This window comes from Astatotilapia calliptera, chromosome 6, assembly GCF_900246225.1.
Source record: "Astatotilapia calliptera chromosome 6, fAstCal1.2, whole genome shotgun sequence".
Taxonomy (NCBI): domain Eukaryota; kingdom Metazoa; phylum Chordata; class Actinopteri; order Cichliformes; family Cichlidae; genus Astatotilapia; species Astatotilapia calliptera.
In genome coordinates, this window is record NC_039307.1 from 4,922,471 (window position 1) to 4,947,258 (window position 24,788).

The following is a 24,788-nucleotide window of genomic DNA, read 5'->3' on the forward strand; positions in this document are numbered from 1 at the left end:
TTAAACTCAGTAACTTAAAACCAGCTTTTAAAAAATAAGAACTGGCCAAACAGTTTTTTTTAAACCACAGTCCTGGTGAATTTCATTTGGTACGAGGCCAAACCTGGTTGGTTAAAGTGCAGGAAAAACCCCGCACCTTCCTACTTCGTGACAGGTACGAAATCACCTTTGTTACCACTGAACTGTCTCTAAATAAAGAGGTAGTGCTGACACAAAAGGGAAACCCCTGGTGTTGGATAATCAAGCCAACACAGCAGTAACAACAACTGCAGTTTTTCTAAAGGCCACATGAGTCCACACAGACTTCTTCACGGTCGAGTTTGTGCTTGAATTTTCTGTGAATGAAATGTTTATATTGTATTCGTCCATTATTCTGTCTAAGGTAGAGACTGAGATGCCCTGTCCTTTCTCATAAAGGCTGCTGCATTAAGATCACCGACAGGAAACTCTTCCTACTCCGATTTGAAATGTTCCCACTCGTCTTTTTTTATTATTATTGGGATTTTTAACACTTGACACTATGAAGCACCATTTGAAAAATCGTGAAAGCCATTTCATTTTATTTTATTGGTGAAACAGTCCTCCTGAAAATAATCACACAGAACAAAATTTTTTGCAGGCGTGTGGATTTTCCTCCAGCTCACACAAAACAGGTGCTGCACATTCTTGACGTTTGGTTACTAAGCCCGCGTCGGTGTCAGAGGGCTTCGTAACCCACTTCCACTCAAGGTTAGTTTGTTTGAAACAGCAGGTAAAACCTGGTCTTCGCGAAAGCTTTACCTAACCCCTGCAAAGAAAACACGGGCAGCTCAGGGAGGCTAACAAGCATTTTTTTCCTGTTGGTTTTAATACAAAAATCCAGAGATATCATACATCACCATCTCAGATTTCATCTTTCACATTAGAACCAAAATCAGAGGAAGAAGGGGAAGAAAAACAAGATGTGGGGGTGGTACAGAAGAAGTAAAACAGCTTCCAGATGTTTGTACGTTTACTCGCCTTTGTTCGTGTCTTACCATTTTGGCAAAGGGGGGGGGGCAGTGGATGTTGACTTCAGACTTTCAAAGTTAGCAGAGAAGAAGATCCCTCTGAAAGCACTACAGGCTCATAAACGCCTTCACCGAAAGAGTCTCTGTACATCATGCAGATAAAACCATTTCTAAAGAGCAACAACACAAGTGACTCTGCCTCGTCTGGAAAGCACCCGGGGCCAAACTCCTGTTACTAAATGTGCTGCATAAATAAAAGTGACCGCCCGGAGGCTCCGTGTAACCGCTTCAACCAGATCCTGAAATGATTATCATCGGTAAGAGTGTCTGTGGTATTGCTTAGGTCTATCCATCTCTCTCAGAGCTATATAGAAAAGTTAAGAGTAGCTGTGTAGTTGAAACAGAACGCATCACACAATCTTTACAGTTTTTATTCTGTGCTACGAGGTGCTCCACGAGGACAGAGGGTTACGTGTTCCCATGTTGGACCTGGAACTGCGAGGGAAGCACTTTTTTTGGGGGGGGGGGGGGCAGCTTTCTCTGGCGTTTTACTTGAGTGAGCGTCACAGCAGATACAGAAACACCTGTGGTCGTCCTCAGTGTCCGTTTCAGGTAACTCTTCCCGCTCGGCTTCCTGCGGACATGTCAGAGATCAGATCCGCTCCGCTCAGTCCCCCCCATCCCCCGCCCCTCACCGACAGCCGTGTCCCATATTCATTTAGATTAGCTTTTATTTTAAAATAAGAGGAGCAGAGTATGCAACGTGTTGGGAGTCACGCCCGAGTGGTTGGCGTTATTGTTATTAATCAGAGGAAAACCAGCGCTCAGTTTCTCCCGATTCTTTATTTTCATGTTCAGCATTGCCAGCTCTGTTTTAAAAAAGTAAAATGGACACTTATCTTCTTCTTCCCCTCCCTCCTCCTTCTGTTTCCAACAAATACACAACCGCACACATGCACGCACACAAACACGCCCTCCACACACACACACGCACGCACGCACGCACACACAGAGTCCTGATTTTCACCCATGTGGGAGAGAGCCGAGCCGAGCCAGGTCAGAGCTGAGCTGAGCCTGAGGACGAAACACCCATTTTTCGCTTCCTGTGTCCGGCTCTACAAAAATGGCTGCCACAGGCGTACCACAAGGCTCCGTGCTCGGCCCAGTTCCTTTTCTCATCCGCTGCTGTACCGCCGTGCTCACATCTCGTTGGCTAGCTCCTCCGTTTCCGTGGAAACATCTCCGTTGGCAATCTTGGTGTTCTCCTCGTATCCGGGGGGCATGAAAGCTAACGTGTAGGGATAAAGCTTGTGGCACTCGGCGCGGTACGACTCTGCGTGCTCCTTACAGTCGCCCAGGGTACCGCTGCGAAGACAGTCGAGGATCTCCGTGCAGATCTGAAGACGAGAGGACAAAGGTTAAAAGAAGCTACGTTCAGGCAGGGAGGAGTGGACAGTTTATCACAGTCACAATCCCAACTCAAAAGGAACTGCTGTACTTCCTGATGTTATTGGTTACCACAGTTTTTGTCGCAACTTCTCGATTGCGGTCGGTCCTTTGACCAACTTTTTAGGAAAACCTGTCTGGCTGGTTTCACTTCACTGAAGAAACTCGTTTGTTCTGCTCCAGCCCTTTTTCAGGTTGATCCAAGAGAGATGGATACTCTCAGCATGTGAGCCATGAGGACCTGATAGACTAACTTTTATTCCACTTTTGATATTTGCACAACAGCAGAGACTCCAGTGTGTGTTTAGCATAAGAATAGTCGTAACTGTTTCTTTGCTTCCCTCCCGTCTTCTTACATGATGCCAATACGTACCTGTATGGTTCTGTTGTTCAGGGACTCATCCAGTGCACCGGCCAGTTCTGCTGCTTTCGTTTGCATCGAGGAGTCCAGATACACCATCATCTTCGCAGCTACGGGCGGGAGAGAGAAGGTGAGTCTGAGAGAAAGTGTGTTTTTAATAATTCTACATTTTAAGATCAATCCATCGCAGAAATATTTCTGCAGCGTGAGGCTGGTCCACAAACCTTTAAAAGGCATGTTCCAGGGGTAAGTCTCTGTTTTGGGTTTCATGTTAGGACCGAGGTTGGAGTCGGGAGTTTAGTAAGGTGATTAATATTAAGGTAAGAGGCAAGGGCATGCATGATGTGAATCAGTGCCTTCACTAAGGTAGAACAGGTTGGCCATCGTCTGTGCTTATCTATCAGTCTTTAGGTGCAAAGTTTCCACAAGGGGACCAATGAGACCAACGAGCAGCAACCCCCCCCCCAAAACAAAAAAACAAAAAAAAAAACAAAAACTGAAACCTGAAATGTCTGCTAGAGACCACCCAGCAGCTACAAAGCCCTGTGGACAGGGCTTGAAAAATTACATTTTAAGGGATCGTTGGGTGCAAAGATGAACTAAGAAGGGGGGGAAAACAAACAAACGGAGTGACATTCAAGCAAAAAACATTTGCAACAATGGAAGAAACGGCCCCCAGGTCATGTCAAATAACCTTAAATGTTTTCATGAGTACTGCTCTTCAGTGTCAATTGAACTGTTGTTGCATTAAGTACCAAAGTATTAGAAGTGAGGGTCAAAGAGACTTACCAGCCAGTCTGTGTGGTATGGAGCTGGAGTGCTTGGTGAGGTAGGCCTGGTTGAAGCTCTTAGCGTTGCTGTCTCCGAACAGCCGGGTGATCTCCTGCTTCAGCACCGTCCTGACCACCTCTGGAAGCTCCTTGCTCTCTGAAACTGCAAAGGGGGAACAGAGAAAAAGGATTATGTAAGGATGAGGTGGAGGCAGAGGAACGAGAAGAGCAACAGCATAGAGAGGCAATTAAAACCGAGCGCATAGGAGCATGTGCTGGTAGTTAAATAATGAATCCTCTCATACCTCCTTTAAAGAAGCGTACGAGACACTGGTGCAGCCACGGATGGTCGGGGTCGATTGCCAAAGCTCTCTTCACTGACTGGAGCATCAACAGGTATTTTTCTGAAAGGAGAACACAGTAAACGTGTGAGGCAGAAATGGGGACGAAGACGGTACTGGCAGAGTAAAAAACACATAACATGTGCGCGCCAACCTTTCCTGAAGTAGATCTCAAAGGCCAGTAGGTGGGTGTCAATCTTGTCTTTGACCAGGTGCTTGAGAGGCGTCAGGAACTTGATGGCTTCTTCCAGTGGATTTTCTACCTGTAAAAGCAAATGTGCAAAACAAAGTAAAACTCGAGTCCTAAAAACTGATAACCAGACCTTAATACTTCACGTATCAGCCACTGACCTTCACCAGCTTGTCAGGAATGAGCTCTTCTTTGGGCCCTCCGATCTCCTCGTCGTCATCCTCCTTCTTCTTTTTCTGGTTCTTGAGTTGCTTCTCCTTCTCCGCGTTCTTCTTCTCTTCCTCCAGCTGGGCCTTCTTCTGGGCTCTTCGCTGCTTGTTCCTCAGCTTTTTCAGCTCTTTGTCCGATAGGTTTGCTAGAGAAATGAAGACAAAAAGGACGGTCAGTGAAGCCCTTCCCTTGATAAGAGCCTCGTTGACTCAGAGCTGGATCTTCACTGTGCGTCTCTCACCAGTGTCCGCCTGCAGCTCTTTGCTGTCATCCGTCAGCGGATTGTCGTGGAGGCTCAGGTAGATCTGGATGGCCGTGATTGCGGCCTTGTAGTAGAACGGGTGCATCCGGAGCACATCCTCCAGCTTCAGCAGGTCCACATATGAGCGTAGCGTCATCTTCCTCATGCAGTAAGTGTGGAAATCAAACTGATCGTCCGTGATCTCCACAAAATGCTGATGAGATTAAAGAGTAAAAAAGGAACAATTTTAACACCCAGAAAGACTTTGTGGGCAGTTAGGGAGCGTGTACTTTCACACAGAGTTTAAAATCCCGTCAGAAAAGCCTCACCCTCTCGATCTCGTGGCACTTCTTCAGGGCTTCTCCAAACTTGTTCATGGCTTTGTAGGCGAGCGCGCACTCAGTCTGGAACCACATACACTGCATCTCGTTCAGGTTCTCCACTGCTGATGCTCCCTCCTGCAGAAACATGAGACATATACACATGAGCACTGGCAGTCTGACCATTACTGTACGTGTTCCATGGGGATCCATTCTTAACTGAATGCTATTGATGAGGTGAACTAACAGTGTTGAACCTATAGTCTGCATTAAAACCCTCCATGAGTCTTATAAATGCTTACCAAAGATACTTTAAAGAGGGTTATCGAGTTAACTGGTCAAGAACATTAGAATAGCTAGAATCCTGCTAATGTAGGATTATTTTAAAGCCCACAATTCTGCGTGTGCTTGACTATGGAGATGTTTTTGTTTATGGCTCACCCTCCACTTTAAAACAATGTTGGGAAATAGGCCGCTGCGATTGATCACAGTCAATTACTTTGTCATTAATCACTAGAACTTGTACGAAAAGTGGGAATCTCTCTCTCCATCAGTCTATCAGAGATCTAAAGATAGAAAGTACTCATTATGATGAGTACTGATTGTACTCATCATCATTTGCCAACATTTTGTTTTGACATTTTTAAAAGTCCTCATCGGTTGGTCAGCTGTCACTTTGCACAATTTCTCTCACCCGGGTGAACTTGGAGCACATTTCCTCGGCCTCTTTGATCATGGTCGCCTTCAGCATGTACTTGGCACACTTGGAGTTGATGAATCTGTCAGCGGTGTCCAGAGCCTGGGCCTCATCCATCCACTGGGCAGCCTCTTTGATGTTGCCAGCATGCTGCAGGAGCGAAAAAGGTCAGTCGAGAACACCACCGCAGCAGAACTACGCGTCTAAAATAGTAAACAATCGTACAAATCAGACACGCGCGCCACCTTGTAAATCTTGGCTTTGATGAGGAAGAGCTCGATGAGCGTGGGCGTGCTCTCGATGGCCGTGTTGATATATTCTAGAGCCAGTGTCTGCTGGCCGATCATGTCATAGTGCTGTGCCAGGAAGTACTGCACCCAGAGCAACGTGGTTGGAGGCTCCTCCTTACCGTCATCTGGAACAGCAGACGCTCGTTAGGGTTGGAACCAAACGACTGCAACAGCTACACAAAAACTTACTGCTGGTTTAACTTTGTCTGGTTTGTTAGGATGCTGAAATGTTTCTCTCACCGTTCTGGTTGAACATTCGGCAGCTTTTTAATGAGGTTTCATAGCCGACCACCAGTTCCTCTATAATTGCCACCTAAAAGGAAAGGAGGACAAAGTAAATATGAAGCGTGACGCAAAGGGGATTTTCAGAATCGTGCAGTTAATACAGTGACTTATTGTTCATAAATATTTCTTACAACGGTCGATGCTAATTTCATACGTTTTATACAGAGGATGAGCTGAAGGGCTTCACTGAGGCCCAGGATAAGATAATAAGGGATAATTTTTAACTCATGCAAAGCTATTCCAATTTTTTTATTTATTTATTTTAAATGTTGGAATGAGTTGGAATTGAGCCTCTTTAAGACTCTTTTGGTCCGAGGCTGTGACTGTGATTTAATTTTAGATCAGTCAGCAGGTGTGCCGTCACCTTTTCTTTGTCGTTGTACAGCGATTTGAGTGTGGTGAAGACGGGCGGGCAGCCTTTACTGAAGTTCATCCTCAGATACCTGTCCAGACACTCTCTGAACTTGTCACCTTCAGAGAAAAACAAAAAGACAAAGCAAAAGAAAATTAATCTTTACTCTGTAGTTTGATTGTTACTTTCATTGACTAATAATTTTGGCCAGTTTCCATTAACAAACTTTTTTCCCCCTGATGGAAAAAGCCGATAACTAAACAAAAACTAACATACAAGGACAAAAGCTATGATGAAATGTACTTACACTTTCATCACTAAAATGAGATGAAAATACGAAGCTTTGCAAACTATTTTGGAACAAAACAACCAACCTCTTTATATTTTAGTCACTGAATCAACTTCAGATTTAGTCTACGATAATCTTATGATACTTAGTCAACTAAATATAAACTAAAACTAAACTAATTACAGGCCTAAATTATGACTACAGCTAAAGGGTGTTTTAGAAATATAAGTGAACACTGGCTTTATTCTGTTTGATTTAGCGGAGAAATGAGCTGCATACCAGAAAGGAAGTTGAGGGGTAGGCGGCGAGGCACCAGCCCTTTGGGAAATTTCTCCCAGGCTTCTTCAAAGATTTTGTATCTCTCCTCTACAGTACCTGAAAATAAAATAAATAAAAATCCAGAGGAATTCAGGATTTAGCTTCACCACCGATTTGGATGTTTTGGAAGTCAGCGGTGACAAGACTCGTGTCATACTTGGTTTGAGGGCCTTCTCCAGGCCGTGATAATAGGACCAGTTCTCTGGGTTCCTCTCCAGCAGACGGCGGTAGACTTCTGTTGCTTCATCCAGACGCTCCAGCTTCAACAGTAACTCTCCTACAGAAACATGAGCGCAAACACTGTTAAATCGAGATTACAAGCCAAGAAAAATCATGGCTGCCAGCAAAAACAAAACAAAAAACCCAACAAACTTCTGCTCACAGGAGTGTCAGAGACGGAAAAATTAAATCAGCCTCAGAAAAGTTTTCTAGATGACTTATTGAAGCTTGTTTGCCTTTCTCTCCTGCAGCACCTGCATTATGCCAGATTACTGATGGCATCACTGCTCCCCCTAGTGGCAGCAGGTTTTATCACACCATTAACACCATTCCACCACTGTGAATGAAATGTGCTCTTTCAATAAAGTTTTGCTTGTTTGGTGTTACTTTGGTAAAGATGTTTGCACTTCCGAAGATTAACAGAGAGACTCCGCAGTCACCCACCTCGCGTCTCCTCCACTGCCAGTTTATCGCAGATCTGCTTCTCGTAGTTGGACAGATGCTCGAGGGCCTCCTTGTGCAAACCTGCTTCTCTCAGCACCTGGTTCTGGTAGAGCAGCAGCTCGCTGTACTCGTAGTCCACTTTGTCCGGAGACGTCTGAACAGACCAGAAAAAGAACAGACCACTCTGAGTGTCAGTAACATTTTGTACCAGGCACGCATGACTGAAAACCTCCAGGAGCCGCTGTGCTTTTCAGGAAACTCTGAATTATTCAGTGTGTGTGTGCACGGTCACACCAGCTCACTGTATTACACAGATGGCACAAAGACAGGAAGCAGGCTGGTCTTATCAGGAGCACGCCAGAGTGAAAGCGAGTGAGCTCTACTGCTGTTGTGACCAATGCAGAGACGACAGAAAAAACACCCACCGGCTGCAAAGCTACAAAGCGCTCACTGTAAATCAGCGAGTCAGACACCTACAGCGTCACGAATACGAGTAAGCCTGTTACTCATCAAAGCGTGGAGCAGTGCATGGTGCCTGTAGTACACAAAATAGTTCAAAACCAAGCTTCTTTAGTGGCAGGGGTTCTCCCTTGCACAAACTTTCCATGCAGCAGGAGCTATTGGTCCACACTGGTGTGCGTCTGCATACCGCCCCTGCTGAGTAGAAACAAACACTGCAGGAATGTGGCCAACGCAGAAACTATGGCGACGACTCCGGTGCAGTGCTTTAAAAAGCCAACAGGGTGTAGCCAAATCAGTGTGTGCTGATTGAATGACAGGAAGGTTCACCACAAAGGAGGAGAAAAAAAGTGCAAATGAGCAGCACAAACAGCAGCTGCAGTGAAGAGCGTTAAAGTTCTTTGTCTTTGTGTTCTGTTTTCGCCGCAGCAGGTGGAAAGCTAAAGCATCAACAACGCCACAAGCAAATAAGATCAGCCCACACTCCGCCAGCAACTTTCAGCACAATCACAGGTTTTTAGACCGAAGGATTGTAAGGACCAGTTGGCTGTAACAGCTACTTGTACCCCTACTTTTAAGAATAGGTAAGATGGTCTCTATCAGTGAAAGTGCAACTTTTTTAAAAAAAATTATTATTATTATTATTTTTTTAATTCCAGTCAAAGATATTTTTGGACAAAAAAATTAAGAGAAAAACTACAAATTTTGCTTAAGGTAAGCTGTTAAGATTTATCTTGGCTTCTTGGCCAGAGCTTGTACTGAAATCTAACGCACCGACTCCAGCTGTGGCAGCTCTGAAACACTCTCTAAAATAGGTGCCTGGTCTGTGTCTGCAGTACTGGCCTCTGCACAGCTGCAGAGTCTCGACTGAATAGTCTGTGTTTGTATCATTTACGCTGTATCCCACTGGCAGAAGGTGCTACTGATGTGAGCAAGTGGCCACTCTATTTAAAACTGCAACATCAGCGGCCTCCAGTGCATCCCCCTCAGCCTCCTAGCAGATGCACGTATGGTATGAATGTCAAAGTCCAAGGTGACTTCCTTCTCCAGTTCTTGCATTCACAATACTGTCAGAAAGTTTGACCTCTGACCTTGGCGCTGAGATCACTGAAATTCAAACTGAAATTCAGGCCAGCTGCACGACAGGGTGACAACAAAACTGACAACAACTGAAAGTCATCTCCTGGTTCGGGTAAGAGAAATGCGAAACTGTCGCTGTGTCTAACCTGTTGTGTTTTCCTGAATTCCTCAATGATCTTTGCTGCCATCTCATAGTCTTCCAGGAGGTGATAGGCGATGGCATAGCCGATCCAGGAGGCCCGCTGGGCTGGACGCAGCTGCAGCAGCTGGTACCGTGTCTCCTGGAGAAAGACAATGTGCCAGCATTGAGTTCATTTGATATCAGGTGGAAAAATTCTACGTTCCCTATAAGCCCACATTATCTCAAACGTGAGGCAGTGCTGGGAAGATAAACAAAGAGAAAGTGATTGTGCTGACTCATGGTAGTGACACCAGGATGTTGCTAGCTGGCTCAGGGAGAACTAAAATTAACACCTAATACACTCCGAGTGGGAGCCCCTCCCTGTCCTCTCATCCATATTTTTTAATCCTTTCAGCCAGACTTTCCTCTTGCCATTTCATACCTCTCACTATAAAAGCATCTAAATCCCAGGAGAGCTGTTCTACATTGTGAAGACTGACTGCAACCTGATATCTGGATGCTGATTCGCCCAGTCCTCTCTAATTCAGAGCCATACTGCGTCCTGGACGAGGCAGGGCGACAGATGGAAGTGTGTGCTTCCCTTCAGGAAAGTTCTTTCCCCACTAACTGAGGACTGTTTTTGTTTTCCTTTATAAAAAGTTTACTGATTTTTTAAAACATGCCTCTGCCAACAGGATTTATCTCCTGTGGCCAAACGTTTCATCAAAACCTCCCAGCTTTTGATTAAGAACATGCAACATCTCTCAATTACTACTTAAAGAGACACAATCCCCCTCTGACTCACCCTGTAGCCCTCCAGGTCCCTCATCTGGATCTGCAGCAGGGACAGGTCTCGGAGGATCTGCAGGTTGTCCTTGTCCCACTTGAGAGCGTTGCGGTAACACTTGATGGCCTCATCGTACTTCTTGTCCGAGCGCTGGAGTAAACCGTACACATGCCAGCCTGGTACGCAAGGCCAGTTAAGGAAGATGCACAATTTGTATGATGCTATCAAATGAAGTACAGAAAAGGGGAGAGGGGTTCAATGAGCCTCTTCTCTTGTGGTTGAACTGAAGTGATGTGATCTTTTAAGAAGCTGCTTTCAGAGCGAAAGGATCTCAGAAGTGCTCACTTCTCAGGAACGAGGCACCTTCCTGCATTTTCTGTTATATGAACTCTGAAGCCTTGTAATAGCTAAACACTAGTTATGCATCATGTGGTCTTTCCTTTACTTGCAGCCCTGTGTCATCCTCTTCATTGTGTTGCTGCGTGGTGGGAGCCATTGTGATGCCACCATGTTTCATTTCGTATGATTCATTTAAAACCTTCACTGATGATTTCTGTGTCCTTGTTTTGTTCCATCAGAATATCCACATTTACAAGAATGTTGACACGATAGTGAAAGTAGACTTTGTACGAGTAATTACATGTATATCAGTTTAAAATCAACAGGGAGACTAAATGAGACGTGTTTGGTTGTGTTTATAGATGTTGCTCAAATGTAAAAATAAAAACTTTGTCCCCAGTTTGAAGCACCTTCGACATACAAGCACTTCTGGCTTAAACTGTGAAGAGTAATTGTTATTCTCACGCCATTTGTCATCAAACTTGCTTCTTACCCTTTCCGTAGTCCAACAGCCGCACTGCTGGGCCAACATGGACCTCGCATAAGATAAAGTGCATCTTATTAAACTTCTGTTATCTTTAACCAATTTTCCCCACAAAAATTTAAGTGTGAGGATTTAATAAAACAGGCTGCACTGAATGATCTACATTGAGACACACAGCAAAATTATATTTAAGCTACTTTAATACTTTTAGTTTAGAAAAACAACTTTAAAAGCTGTGTTTTTAATGGCTGCTTCTGGTGCTGTATTCATGTGTCCCAACAATCCACGAACATTAGGAGCTGGACCAGTAACTGTAACCTACACTCAAAGGTCTCTGAATACTGGGACATTTCCTATCCTTCTGCAGGAGCTAAAAAAAGATCCTTAAATAGAGTTGTAACAATTATGGCTTCTACAGTTCCTCCTGCGCAAACAAACGGGGGGGGGGGGGGGGGGGGGGGGGAGAGGCTATTACCTCCAACAGTAGCTAACTATGAAGCTGTTCATGCTGTTCAAAAATCATCTCAACGCTGTGTTCAACATGGGTCGAACACAAAGTAAAAACTACTAGCACTAGCTGCTGTGCTGCCAAGTCTAAATCCTGTGTAAACAGTGTTTTGATGAAGTTTTTATCTGGCACAGTTTTTGTCTCCACAGAAACTAAAGCAGGGAGAGGCAAATCTAAAAGGCTAGTAAGAGATAAATCCATAAAACAGGATACTGTTTCTGAGGCTGTTCAGGCTTCATCTCCAATGTGGCTGAACATGATTATTCTAAAAACTGATTAATGACAAAGCAATGATCTAAATGAACTACCAATCATAATTATGAGCTTATGCAACGCATAACTCCGTGATTTAAAATCCTGATGTGTTGCAAAGCCTCAGCTATTTTAAAAGAACACACTTTTTTTTTTTTTTGCATACGTGCACCAAAGTACGCCCTCTGAGGGACGGAAACATGCCCTGGATACTGACTTACTGTGGAAGCTAAAGAGATAGCAGTGTATCTGCAGAGAGCTGCTCTGTCTTGACTTTAGGCAGGGTTTAGGTTCAGATAGACCTCATCCACCAGCAACGTGCACAGACTTCACTCTCTGCAAGAGAATCACAGAGAGAATGTGCTGACAGTGCTCCACCGAGAGCAGAGCTCTTCTACACAATGTGAGGCACCTCAAGGTCCTTTTAGCATCCCACACACACACACACACACACACACACACACACACACACACACACACACACACACACGTTCAAAGCGACAGCTGCTTAACCCAGAGGATGCAGTGCTGTCTATAAGGATACAGACATGGCTCTTGAGGTCATTGCGCAGGCCTCTCCTCACCAGGTCGTATGCCTCCTCCTTCTTCCCCAAACAGTTCAGGGTCAAGCCCTTCATTGCCAGGGTCTCTGCAGCAAGAAAAGGATGCAGTAGATGGTGAAAAATACATTTAAGAGAAAAAGAAAAATTCTCCGTACAGCTACATTTTTGCTGCTTACCTCCATGCTCAGCAAACTTGGGGTTGGACAGGATTTGTTTGCAGAACTTGAGCCCATTTCTGTATTGTTTGTGTTCGTAACATCGCTGCGAGAGGAAGGACAGAGAAATCGCTTTAGGCCAAAGTGACTTTTAAACAGGTCAGCGGGTCAAGCCCGTGTTCTGGGTCTCTGCTCGTTCTTCTTTTGCATCTATTTACTACCAACTGCCTTCATCCAGGAAATGGATTTTTCAACATTGCTAAGACACGTTCAGTTTTATTAAAGTATAATAACACATTTTTTTCCAAAGTCTGCAAGTAATCAGTGTCGCCCAAAATAATCGTGATTAAGATTCTTGGACCCAATCATATGCACGTTCCTTTTTCCCCCTAAACAGAAACTTCTGGCGCCGTCCCCAAAGCCGTTTTAATCAACGCCAAAGAAAAATCATGAGAATTTTATTTGAGTAATTTAAAATGCAAATGTGCTTAATCACAGACAGCGATTGAACATGCAGCACATAAACATGAAGTATAGTGTCCAACTTCCAGCACTCAACTCTCCTCTTATCTACAGCTGCTATATTTTACACACACGCCGGCTCAGCTGGCTAAGCTGCAGTGTTTTAGACTTTTATCGCCCGCAGTCCGAACGCTCGTCAGGAAACGCTGTCAGTTACAGCCCAGATTCTCCCGGTGGCTTTATCAGTAGTACATTACAGGCCTGCCGATACTCGTGACACGTGCCTTTGCGTTGTTCAAGCACCGGTGCAGGTCCGTATCACCCATTCCAGGTATCAGAGAAAACAAACAGTCCCCACAACAACAGGAAAACCAGTATGCCTTTCTAGCCCACAGCAAAACTTCTCTCCTGTTTTCGTTGCACGTATTTTAATTCAGCTAATTTAAAAAAAGAAAAAGAAAAAAAAGCGCCGTTGTAAAGGCTATTACAACTAAAGTAAACCAGTCTTTACTTCAAAGACACTGTTAGCCTGCTTCTCTTCGCTGATAAAGTCCACACAATAAAACTGTCTGAGTTTGACTATAAGCACAAGTTAAATGACCAATCGGAGAGAAAGTTTGAAGTCACATGAGGCTAAAGCTTCTATTTAGTGGGTATACTGATGGTCTTTTATTATTTAAAAAAAAGAAGAAAAAAAAAAGAGCCAACCTTCTGGAAATAGAAAACGGGGGCCAAAAACATAGCTGCTGCAGCACTATTCAGTACAAAGATTATATCATAGCATGCAAACTTCAAAAGGACGGTTCACCAGTTGCCATACATTTAATAATTCCTTTCAGATAAGAAAAATCAACAAGGACTCTAAAAAAAATTTACTTTTTAATTCACAAATCCAACTGTACAGCTGTTTATCTTTACCCTGTAACACCTGTTTAATACTGACAGCGATGCTTTCAGTGCTTTATAATGTAGGAATTGACTTTAATCAGTTGAATAATAGTGATAAATAACACAAGCTCATCGCAGTCCAATTTGCATTTACTGCCATCTACTACATACAGTGGGGCAAAAAAGTATTTAGTCAGCCACCGATTGTGCAAGTTCCCCCACCTAAAATGATGACAGAGGTCAGTAATTTGCACCAGAGGTACACTTCAACTGTGAGAGACAGAATGTGAAAAAAAAAATCCATGAATTCACATGGTAGGATTTGTAAAGAATTTATTCGTAAATTAGGGTGGAAAATAAGTATTTGGTCACCTCAAACAAGGAAAATCTCTGGCTCTCACAGACCTGTAACGTCCTCTGTAAGAAGCTTTTCTGTCCCCCACTCGTTACCTGTATGAATGGCACCTGTTTGAACTCATCATCTGTATAAAAGACACCTGTCCACAGCCTCAAACAGTCAGACTCCAAACTCTGCCATGGCCAAGACCAAAGAGCTCTCGAAGGACACCAGGAAAAGTATTGTAGACCTGCACCAGACTGGAAAGAGTGAATCTACAATAGGCAAGCAGCTTGGTGTGAAAAAATCAACTGTGGGAGCAATCATCAGAAAATGGAAGACATACAAGACCACTGATAATCTCCCTCGATCTGGGGCTCCACGCAAGATCTCATCCCGTGGGGTCAAAATGATCATGAGAACGGTGAGCAAAGATCCCAGAACCACACGGGGGGACCTGGTGAATGACCTGCAGAGAGCTGGGACCAAAGTAACAAAGGTCACCATCAGTAACACACTACAACGGCAGGGAATCAAATCCCGCAGTGCCAGACGTGTTCCGCTGCTGAAGCCAGTGCATGTCCAGGCCCGTCTGAAGTTTGCCAGAGAGCACATGGATGATACAGCAGAGGATTGGGAGAATGTCATGTGGTCAGATGAACCAAAGTAGAACTTTTTGGTATAAACTCAACTCGTCGTGTTTGGAGGACGAAGAATACTGAGTTGCATCCCAAGAACACCATACCTACTGTGAAGCATGGGGGTGGAAACATCATGCTATGGGGCTGTTTTTCTGCCAAGGGGACAGGACGACTGATCCGTGTTAAGGACAGAATGAATGGGGCCATGTATCGTGAGATTTTGAGCCAAAACCTCCTTCCATCAGTGAGAACTTTGAAGATGAAACGAGGCTGGGTCTTCCAACATGACAATGATCCAAAACACACCGCCCGGGCAACAAAGGAGTGGCTCCGTAAGAAGCATTTGAAAGTCCTGGAGTGGCCTAGCCAGTCTCCAGACCTCAACCCCATAGAAAATCTGTGGCGGGAGTTGAAAGTCCGTGTTGCTCGGCGACAGCCCCAAAACATCACTGCTCTCGAGAAGATCTGCATGGAGGAATGGGCCAAAATACCAGCTACTGTGTGTGCAAACCTGGTAAAGACCTATAGTAAACGTTTGACCTCTGTTATTGCCAACAAAGGTTATGTTACAAAGTATTGAGTTGTATTTTTGTTATTGACCAAATACTTATTTTCCACCCTGATTTACGAATAAATTCTTTACAAATCCTACCATGTGAATTCATGGATTTTTTTTTTCACATTCTGTCTCTCACAGTTGAAGTGTACCTCTGGTGCAAATTACTGACCTCTGTCATCATTTTAGGTGGGGGAACTTGCACAATCGGTGGCTGACTAAATACTTTTTTGCCCCACTGTACTACCCGTCTGAGCCAGGAAAAGCCTGAAAAGATACAAACGTGTGGTCATGCTGCTCAGTGGAACTGCGCATTTAAACACCTTGAACAACAGATTTTTGGTCAGTCAACACTTAAAAGTTGTAGTCATAAACTACCACAGTCTCCCTGTATTACTGCAGCGAAACATATCAGACATAGTTCTGAGCATCTACGATTTCCTTCCAAAAATATTAAAAACTAGCTACGCTGGTTCTACATTTCCAATAAGCAAGCAGATGCTCATTCAGCAATAAACCCCCTCTGTTTTTAAGCTGGTGGTCAGAGGAGACTGTGTGTTTGTGAGGGAGGCAGGAAGAGTTAAGCTGGCAGATGGCATTGCGTTGTACCACCAGCAGCTCCACCAACAGTGAAAAAAAACAAAACAAAACCCCAGAGATGACGTCAACATCACATATGGGTGCCAAGGTTGGTTACGAAATTAAGCAATCCACTGTTGAACTATGGGGATAGTTACACCACCAGCTGAGATGTGGAGCTGGAGGACAGAAAGAAAGAGGCTCAGGTCCTGCCTGCGGCTGGAGTGTAAGGCTCCATCTTCTTATTGTACTCTGGAACAAAAGAATAGCTGTTCATGGCTGTAAGACAGTCTTCAAGGTAATCCTGCATAAATATGAGTTCAGGTTTGTTTTCATTAAGGTATACTGAGACCATGTAAATGAGCCCATATATGGCAGCGTGCTTGTTGTGGATCTGTATGCATTACTTACTCTTCGTGCTGGAAGTGGAAATTAAATAAACCACCTGATGTCTCGCTACTCTCTTCACCCGTGTCCAGATGTGCACATATGCAGCTCCACTTTTTTGTCTGTGCTGCCACACAAAGGACACAAACTGTGTTCAAGGTTACAGAATGTCATGCATCTGTCCTGATGCATGCTCAATCACTCAGGTAAGGAAATCCCAAAAGTTGATTCTGTTCATCTGGACGTAGCAGAGGGAGAAACGTTTCATTGCTCATCCAAGTGACTCTTCAGTCTCCGCTGACTGCAGGTTTCCTCAACCTAATAAACGGTACATTTGCATAATGAGTGAAACTAGGCCTCCTTGACTCCGCGCTCAAACCAATGTTCCTCCCTGTCCAGGATGTGCACATCCTCATCATTGAAAGAGTGTCCACTGGCCTGTAGGTGTAAATAGACTGCAGAGTCCTGGCCTGACGAGGTAGCTCTTCTGTGTTGTGCCATCGGCTTAGCCAGAGGTTGTTTGGTTTCGCTGATGTATAAATCACGGCACTTAACAGCTTTTACTATATTACTCTTTTTGTGTTAAGGGACCCGATACTTTTGGTGGACCAATTTTGGTGCACCGCGTTTTTGGGTTTGAAAGCCACAGAGACTGTGTTTAGAGAAAATGCGTCTCAGCTGTTCCAATACTCCTGACACATTCAGAGGGTTTTCCTTTAGGCACCAGTTGTCCTTTTTCTCTCCTGGAGCTTTCTTTAGGTGCCTCCATGTAGTGCACCTCTGTGGCACCTCATAGCCCAGTGCTAAACACATTGTCAGTCCTTTGTTTAATAAATCCATTTAAAGAACATGCAGCAGGCCCAATTACTGAGCTCGCTGCCTGTGAGTAACTTTGTTCTTTAACAATCTGTTTATTCACTGCAATGATCAACGTGATGATTACCCAACATCACTCTCTTGATTTAAGATAAAGGCACAGGGGACTTTAAATGAACATGATATGAAATGCTAGTGCTTCCACTGGCACTCAAAGTTGAAATTCTGTTGACTTTCGTTGTCCGAGCACAGGATCCGAAATTCAGTTTGCCAATACATGACACAACCCTACTTAAAATGAACAGTAAGCGAGAGCACTGAAGCCTGAAACACACCCGTGTGGATCCTGCCTTCATTTGTTTTACTGCACTTTTATTTAAGGATCAACAGTGCACCATCCCTCATTATCAGGTCATGTAAAAGAGGCAGATCTGGTCTGCAGTCTGAGCTCTGAATGACCGCTTTCCTGCCACAACACATGTGTACAATGCAAAAACCTGAAGCCAAGCTTCATTTAATTCAATATTCTAACATATGTTGTGTTTTTACTGCAAGTCTAAATGAGATGCTAAATATTGTCTCGTCAATTACCAATAATCAGCAACACTGGTTTAATTGTAGAACAACAAATCCAAATGACAGCGTCTTGTGCTCTACATTGTCATTTCATAAGAGCTAACTGTCCCTCTAGGAATATTTCCCAAAGTTTCCTCCAAGTGAAACTGGAGTGGAAGTTATGATTTCTCTTCCCTGGAAACCCAAAAGAGAAGGAAGAGGCATGTAACACAAGCCAGAGTGAAGAACACAATGTTTGGTATGTATTTAGAGAAATAATATCAAGAATGCATTAGGTCAATGCCAGACTCAAGTGGGTATTAATCAATGAGCAGTGCACACCGGTAAAAAGTAAAGTACACTGAGTCACTGTTAAACTGTGTCTGCTGGTTCTCAGTCCTTTCTATATAAAACTACATTTTAAATGATTCATTTTTAAATAATTATGATCCGTTGACACAGACAATAAGTAATCAGTCCTCTGAGATAATACCGTGTGTGCTTCATATAAATTTAGAAGCATTAAGACCATCAGCTGTGCTATCAAGAATACTCTCTGCCACCACCAGAGAAGTCAGTCTCAGCTCTAAGCTGCACAGATCGCTGCAAGAAGTCCCCAGTACCAATGCTAGATTTCGATTAGACATTTCAATGCATAGTTTGATTATTTCAGATCAAAATCATGGTGGAATGGAGGACGTGAAAATGAAAGCCCAACTCACAGGAGTTCATGTCAGTAGTGACTTCTCACTCAGTGCTGGGGTGTGAACTCACTTTGGCTACGTTCACACTGCAGGCGAAAGCGCATCAAATCCGATTTTTTGACCCTATGCGACCCATATCCGATCATGCTATGACAGTGTGAACGGCGCAAATCCGATATTTTCAAATCCGATCTGGGTCACTTTCGTATGTGGTACTGAATCCGATACATATCCGATGTTTTAGAAAGCGACTGCTGTTTGAACGGTCAAGTCGCATTAAATCCGCCTTTTACGTCACCGACACAAGACTGAAGCCAATTATCAGCGCCCGAGAAGACATCGCGAACGCTTCCTGGCCATCCAGTGTGGATGTCAGTGAAACTGTTGGGAAGACAACGTGAACATTTTATTTGTACTGTATAATCTGCAGATTCTGACAGAAATCTGCAGCTATCATTTGAAGCACCGCTCCTCTCTTAAACAGCAATAAGGATCATTATTAGGTTATTTACATTATTATGTAAATAACAAAATAACTTAAAGCAAAAATTGGGAAACGTGAAGACCGAAGTCTTTATATTAAGGCCATCAGTCAAACAATACTGTTGCTCTGGGTCTAAACAGAGCGCGTTGTGTGTGACATCTTCTTTTGCGCATGCGGGCCGCTTTGAGCGTTCACATTAGAGCGCGTTTGCTGTCGCATTTTATTTGTAGTGTGAACGAGCAGACAAAAAAATCGGATTTGATCAAAAAATCGGAATTGAGCATTAAGACCTGCAGTGTGAACGTAGCCTAAATCATCACAGACAGAGCCCTCAGAAAAAACACCAATCATTAGTAATCCCGCTAAAACTTAATCTTTCCTTTAAACTCAAAATATTACCTATAATAAAGCCAAAGAGGCTTAGACAAAGTTTAAAGTTCAACAGTTGGTTGAACTCCATGTTGCTCACAAACAACTTATTAATTTAGCCTGATGTAATTAGTGAAAAATTAGAGGATGATATCAGCTGAACAGCTGAAACAACTTGCCTGGCTCTTTACTTTCTTCATGCTCTAATTGTTCAGTCTTTTTTTTTTTTTAAATACATGTGAAATGTCTCCCAGGTTTTTACTCAGCTCTTCACCACACACAGCCATGTCTTTCACAAATGCCCGGTGGAGATATACAAACGTCTCTGCTCCAATTTCAAATCAAATCAACAGACATAAACGCCCTCCTTCTGTTTTCGCTCGTTTAAAGATGATGGATGAAGCTGGTCACCACACACTTTTATTTCATATAGGGCAAAGATTTGAGGGAGATTTTACTATGAATTAGAGCGATATGACCAAAAATATTTATCACCATATACATTTGAAAATTTGCGATAACGATATAACTGACGATATAATTGACACTAGACAAAATACTTTACAACTCCACAACTTTATTAGTGCCAAATTAGTGTATTTTCACTTAAACAAGCAGCTGTTTTCTATGTGCATTAAAGCTATATAAAAATTTAACAGTGCAAACGCAAATTCGTTGCTGACAGTTTAACCAAAAGGCATTTCCAGTGGAAATTGGCCGACATATCCTCAGCATAACCATGTATAATAACCGCAAAACTTAAAGAGGTTATACACACACAATATGGTAATATTATGTTGAAGCACAGTACGTATCACTCCGCGAGGATCCTGCCTACGATAGCCGTAATGCTCCGACAATCCATCAAGCGGTGCGGGTTCCTAGCTTAGCAAAGTCGTACTAAAGCATTTGACAAATTCTCGAGCGCCGTGTACATAAAATCGTTTCGAGGTCAGTAAACACAACCAGAATTCATACATAAGGCACACGGGATTATAAGGGGCACTGTCGATTTTCAGAAAAATCAAAGGATTGATTTTAAGTTTGCCGTATTTTCCAAAAAAACATGGTAATAACGACGGCCCGCTAGCATGCGCTACCAAAAATAGTGCTTTGTTGCGTTTCTGACGGACGAAAGTTAAACCAGTTCCACACCACTGAAGTTGCAGCATTTTTACAAACCAATTCTGGTTCATCCGTTTCATTTAACGATCGTTTTCGCCCTTGTCATTCTCCGCCATGCTTTTTCCGCCATGTGCGTATGAAAACAAAGGCACTGCGCATGCGCGCTTTACCCATATTCTATCGCGATATTTCATTTTCTTATCGTTGCCCAACATTATACCGGTATTACCGTGAACGGTATGATATGGCCCAGCCCTACTATGAATCTTACAGACCAATATAAACGTAATGAATTAATGGGGCATTAATCTAAATATATACTTGATTTGTGACCTACATATCATGTAATTGGAGGACAGAGCAAGAAGAGCTGTAAGAGCATCTCCCCTTAGTTTGACAACCCTAGAAACCCTTTTATCCACATGTCTCGTGGCTGAATGCATCACAGAACAACACACACAGCAGTTTATGGACCTGAAAAGTGCAGATAAGTTATAACAGCATAGATAGTACAACAAATACATGTGCTTGCCGCTGCTTTTTTTCTCCTTCCTGTGATGCACTTGTTAGATGGATTGCACTGCCCTGCAAATTCAAAAGCATTAACAGGACAGCTGATGAAAACCACCATTACATTAAGATTACCGGTACAGGGCCCACTGTTAGGTGAGGCAGGAGGAGAGCAGCGTGTTTGTGAATCCTGAAACCACAAAATGGAAACGTATCCACCTCAACTGTCAATCAAAAGCAGACGACTGCCAACTTCCAATAATGCACTTGGGAATTCACTCTGGGAAAGCAATAATAAAGAGAGGTGTGGTCTGCTCCTGGCTATAGCCAGAGGGGGACAAAGCTTGCATCACATCTCTGCGGCAGGAAGAGTAATAATAGTAATTTCATTTTCTACAACTCCACCAAATGATTTCAAAGTCCTTGTTAACTCTGAAAAAGACATAAAGTTCACCTGGTTCTATTATAGAGTTTTTGTTAAAATGACGTTCGCAGTATGTGAAATGTTTACAGAGATTGTACAAAATTAAAGACCACTCAAACTGAAAAGCAATTCAGGACTGCACAAAGTATAACAAGAATGTTTCTACTTGTTATGTGATGACGTAACTGCTGTTGCTAAATCAAGCTTCTACTGTGCTGGATGAGGCTCTTACTGTCTCGCTATCTCTCTTTTAAAATCAGGCTGAGCTCCTCGTTTTAGGCCTCTTCTGCCTTTTATTAGCATCATTTAAAAAGCAAACATTTGAACATTTCAGAATAGAATCAATGTTGGACCAACTAAGACTTCCGTTGGGGAGCAGGACTTTTTCATAGCAAGTTATCCAGATCACACAATATCAATGACTGAACCTCGTCTGGCGGATGGGATCATCTCACCAAACTTCAGTCTCTTGGCTGAAGTTTGGTCAGTTTCAGTCTTAAATTAAATCCAAGTGTTATAGCGGAGCTATGCATTCTTTTCTTCTGCAAATAATTAAGTCAGAACATTGTATTTAACCTAAACACAATCCTCTTTTTATGGAGGTCAGAGTGTTAAAGACGCACTGATATTTTTATTGGAGAAGAAAGAAACCGGATTGTCTGTAACTCTCTGCAGTGCCTGAGTGTTTGTTTTCTTTTGGGTAATGAAGGTGAATTTGGACCTGGCTCATGACATCAAAGTTAACAAGCAAACACTGAGTCTGTTGGTGGAAGATTTTCTGTTAACTATTTCCTACCTTAAGAAAGATCCAAGTATTTATACTACTAGTTACCTAAATTAAGAGTTTTTGCACAACTTCTACATTTTTTTTTAAAATATCGAACGTATGTAATGTCAACCGATTATCACCAGTTCCATGAAAGGCTAAACTCCCACTGAGGAATGCAACACGTACAGCCACTAACGTCTCAAGTTCAGGTGCAAGTCCCACAGGTTTGTTTTCTGTGCCAGAGCTATAGGGACTGCCAATACTCAGATAAAGAGCCGCTAAGTCCCAGCTGAGCCCCTGCCTTTTAAAACAATGATGTTTATCAGATCCAGTTTGTGATGCTGAAGTGCTCACTGCCCACAAGTCCCCACAGTTCCTGGAAAGTGCGTTGCTAGATGCCCATGCAGCACTGTTTAGTGGTACACACCGCCAAGCACCAGGCATGGTGGCGGGGGGGGGGGGACTAGTTTGGCATGCAGCGCACAGAAAGTTAACCGCACTTCCTGAAAAATACTGTGACAAGCCTTAACTCACACTTGTTCAGCTACACGTGTGGCCCACGTAAAACTGCCCGCAGATAGGACATGAACAACCCAGCAACACGGGAGAAAGGGAGGGATGGATCAGTAGCTCAGCAGGCCTGGGGCGGCTACAGATTTGCTGACACGGCCACACCGGTACTCCCCGGACTTCCAGTGGCTTTCACACATCATACACATCTACGTCGGCCTATGCGAGCCTCTAAGGTTCATCATGACGGAGCCTGCAGGCCCCCACAACTCAGAGAGTGCTACTGACATTTGTTTAGTGCCTCACATACCAAGATATCTAGCTCGGTAGAGTTAGCCGATTAAGTAACGCCAGGTGGCCTGCAAGCACGTTACTTTGTCAGATGGCACACATCTGACCAACTAAACACAATCCGGCTAAGAAGACAGCAGCTATGCACGCAGCCAGGAACTAAAATGCCACAACATTCACAAAACTGAGTGAGAAGCTAAGTAAGTGCAAGCTAATTCAGCAGCACACACGGCTAACGGGCTAGCTGCCGCTGAAAGGAGCATTAACGTGCTTTTCCCAGTGCTAAGGCCTGTCGCAAATGAACCACAAATACCGACAATTTCATCCAAAATCCAAATGTTTGTAGTGCAATTTAACCACACTGGAAGCATATATCGGAATAACATCAAAGTCATGAACAACCATTCTGGCTTTGTACCGCAGTGACAGCGCACATCAGGGGCCGGGCTAGCCGAGCTAACCCCATTCAATGATGCCATTTTGCTAACAGGCTAAGCGCTACCAGCCGGAGAGCTCCGGTAAGAGCCGGACTGCCGCCAACAGAGCTCCAAACTCGGCTGCCGTCGCTGTGCAGCACCTTAAAAACCAACTCACCAGGATCCTCTTGAAGAGAGCGTTCTCTTTCGGCGGTAAAGTAACTGTCGGCATGGTTGCAGGTGAGATCAGTTTCCCCCCTCGACCTCAGCACATGTAGCTAAAGTTAGCCCGGGTAGTCAAGACGAGTTGAGTGATTGTTTTTTAGCCCTGGCTCGCCCGCTTCGGCCGCTCCGCTCGATTGCTCCGTTTTCTCTTTTCACTCACTTCCTCCTCACATTGACGGAAGCTCCGACAGCTTCCAAAATGGCGGGGAAAGAGAGTTCAGGTGGACTGATCATGACATATTTGAGATAAATAAAATGAAAAGTGTCGTTTAAGTATCCTTTAATGCATAAGCCAGATAACAGTACTTGGGCCATTCTACAGCTTCACGTAAAGTGAAAAATACCGCTGAGCACCTTATTATAAAGAAGAATTAAGAAAGATAAAGGACAAGGGAATAAAATAATAAGATAGGACAAATATTTAAATCTATAAACAGAGCTGCTTGTGAGATGTAGTGCAATGGCCAACAGAGATGGGCAGTAAAGCGTTACTGTAATCCGATTACTTTTTTCAGGTAATGAGTAAAGTAAGGGATTACTATTGCAAAAACGGTAATTAGATTACCGTTACTTTCCCGTAGGAACGCTGGGTTACTAAAACCGTGATTTTTTTTTTTTTTTTTTTTGCAAGAATGTCTCATGACCGTGAAGTAAGCCAGTGGAATGTTCGTGACAACAGCTGTGTGCTGTGTCAACAATGGATAATATATTAAGTGCGGGAGAGAGTATGAGCATGCTGTGTTTCTGCTGTGTTTCACTTGCATCTATTTGAAAGAGTGAGTGTAAACACAAAAAAATATTTTTATTTTATGTGCTGGAATGTGCAGAAAATAGGTTTAAATGTTAAACAAATTTCTTCCAGTCAGAGAATGTTACATATAATTAAATTTTTGCTTGATGCATAAAGTTAAAAGATTCAAACTAATAAAACACGTTTTAAAAAGAGACTTTTCCATTTGATTACATTTTGTATGATGGATTATGCAGAAAAAGTAGAACTGGGCTGACAGATCTATCGCTTTATCACCTATTCAGTTTGTAAATCGTGTTTTTAAAAAGTAACTAAGTAATTAATTACTTTTGAAAATAAGTAATCAGTAAAGTAATGGGATTACTTTTGGGGGAAGTAATCAGTAATTAGTTACTGATTACTTTTTTCAAGTAACTTGACCAACACTGATGGCCAACAGGTTTGACAGTAGTTCAAATGGTTGCAGTATTCGAATATAA

At 43.3% G+C, this 24,788-nt stretch overlaps 1 protein-coding gene across 1 annotated transcript; it reads right to left on the bottom strand.

Annotated features, from left to right (window-relative positions):
* Window positions 1-531: 531 nt before the first annotated feature.
* LOC113023636 (N-alpha-acetyltransferase 15, NatA auxiliary subunit) lies at window positions 532-23,782 on the bottom strand. The gene is given in 21 exon segments (XM_026169845.1): window positions 532-2,296; window positions 2,299-2,386; window positions 2,809-2,906; window positions 3,586-3,729; window positions 3,872-3,970; window positions 4,062-4,170; window positions 4,259-4,452; window positions 4,549-4,762; window positions 4,878-5,006; window positions 5,563-5,715; window positions 5,811-5,980; window positions 6,096-6,168; window positions 6,505-6,611; window positions 7,061-7,156; window positions 7,257-7,376; window positions 7,763-7,916; window positions 9,448-9,582; window positions 10,228-10,385; window positions 12,337-12,441; window positions 12,532-12,616; window positions 23,512-23,782. Coding segments are annotated over 21 exon segments (2,769 nt in total). The 5' UTR covers window positions 23,566-23,782; the 3' UTR covers window positions 532-2,012.
* Between the last annotated feature and the right edge of the window lie 1,006 nt (window positions 23,783-24,788).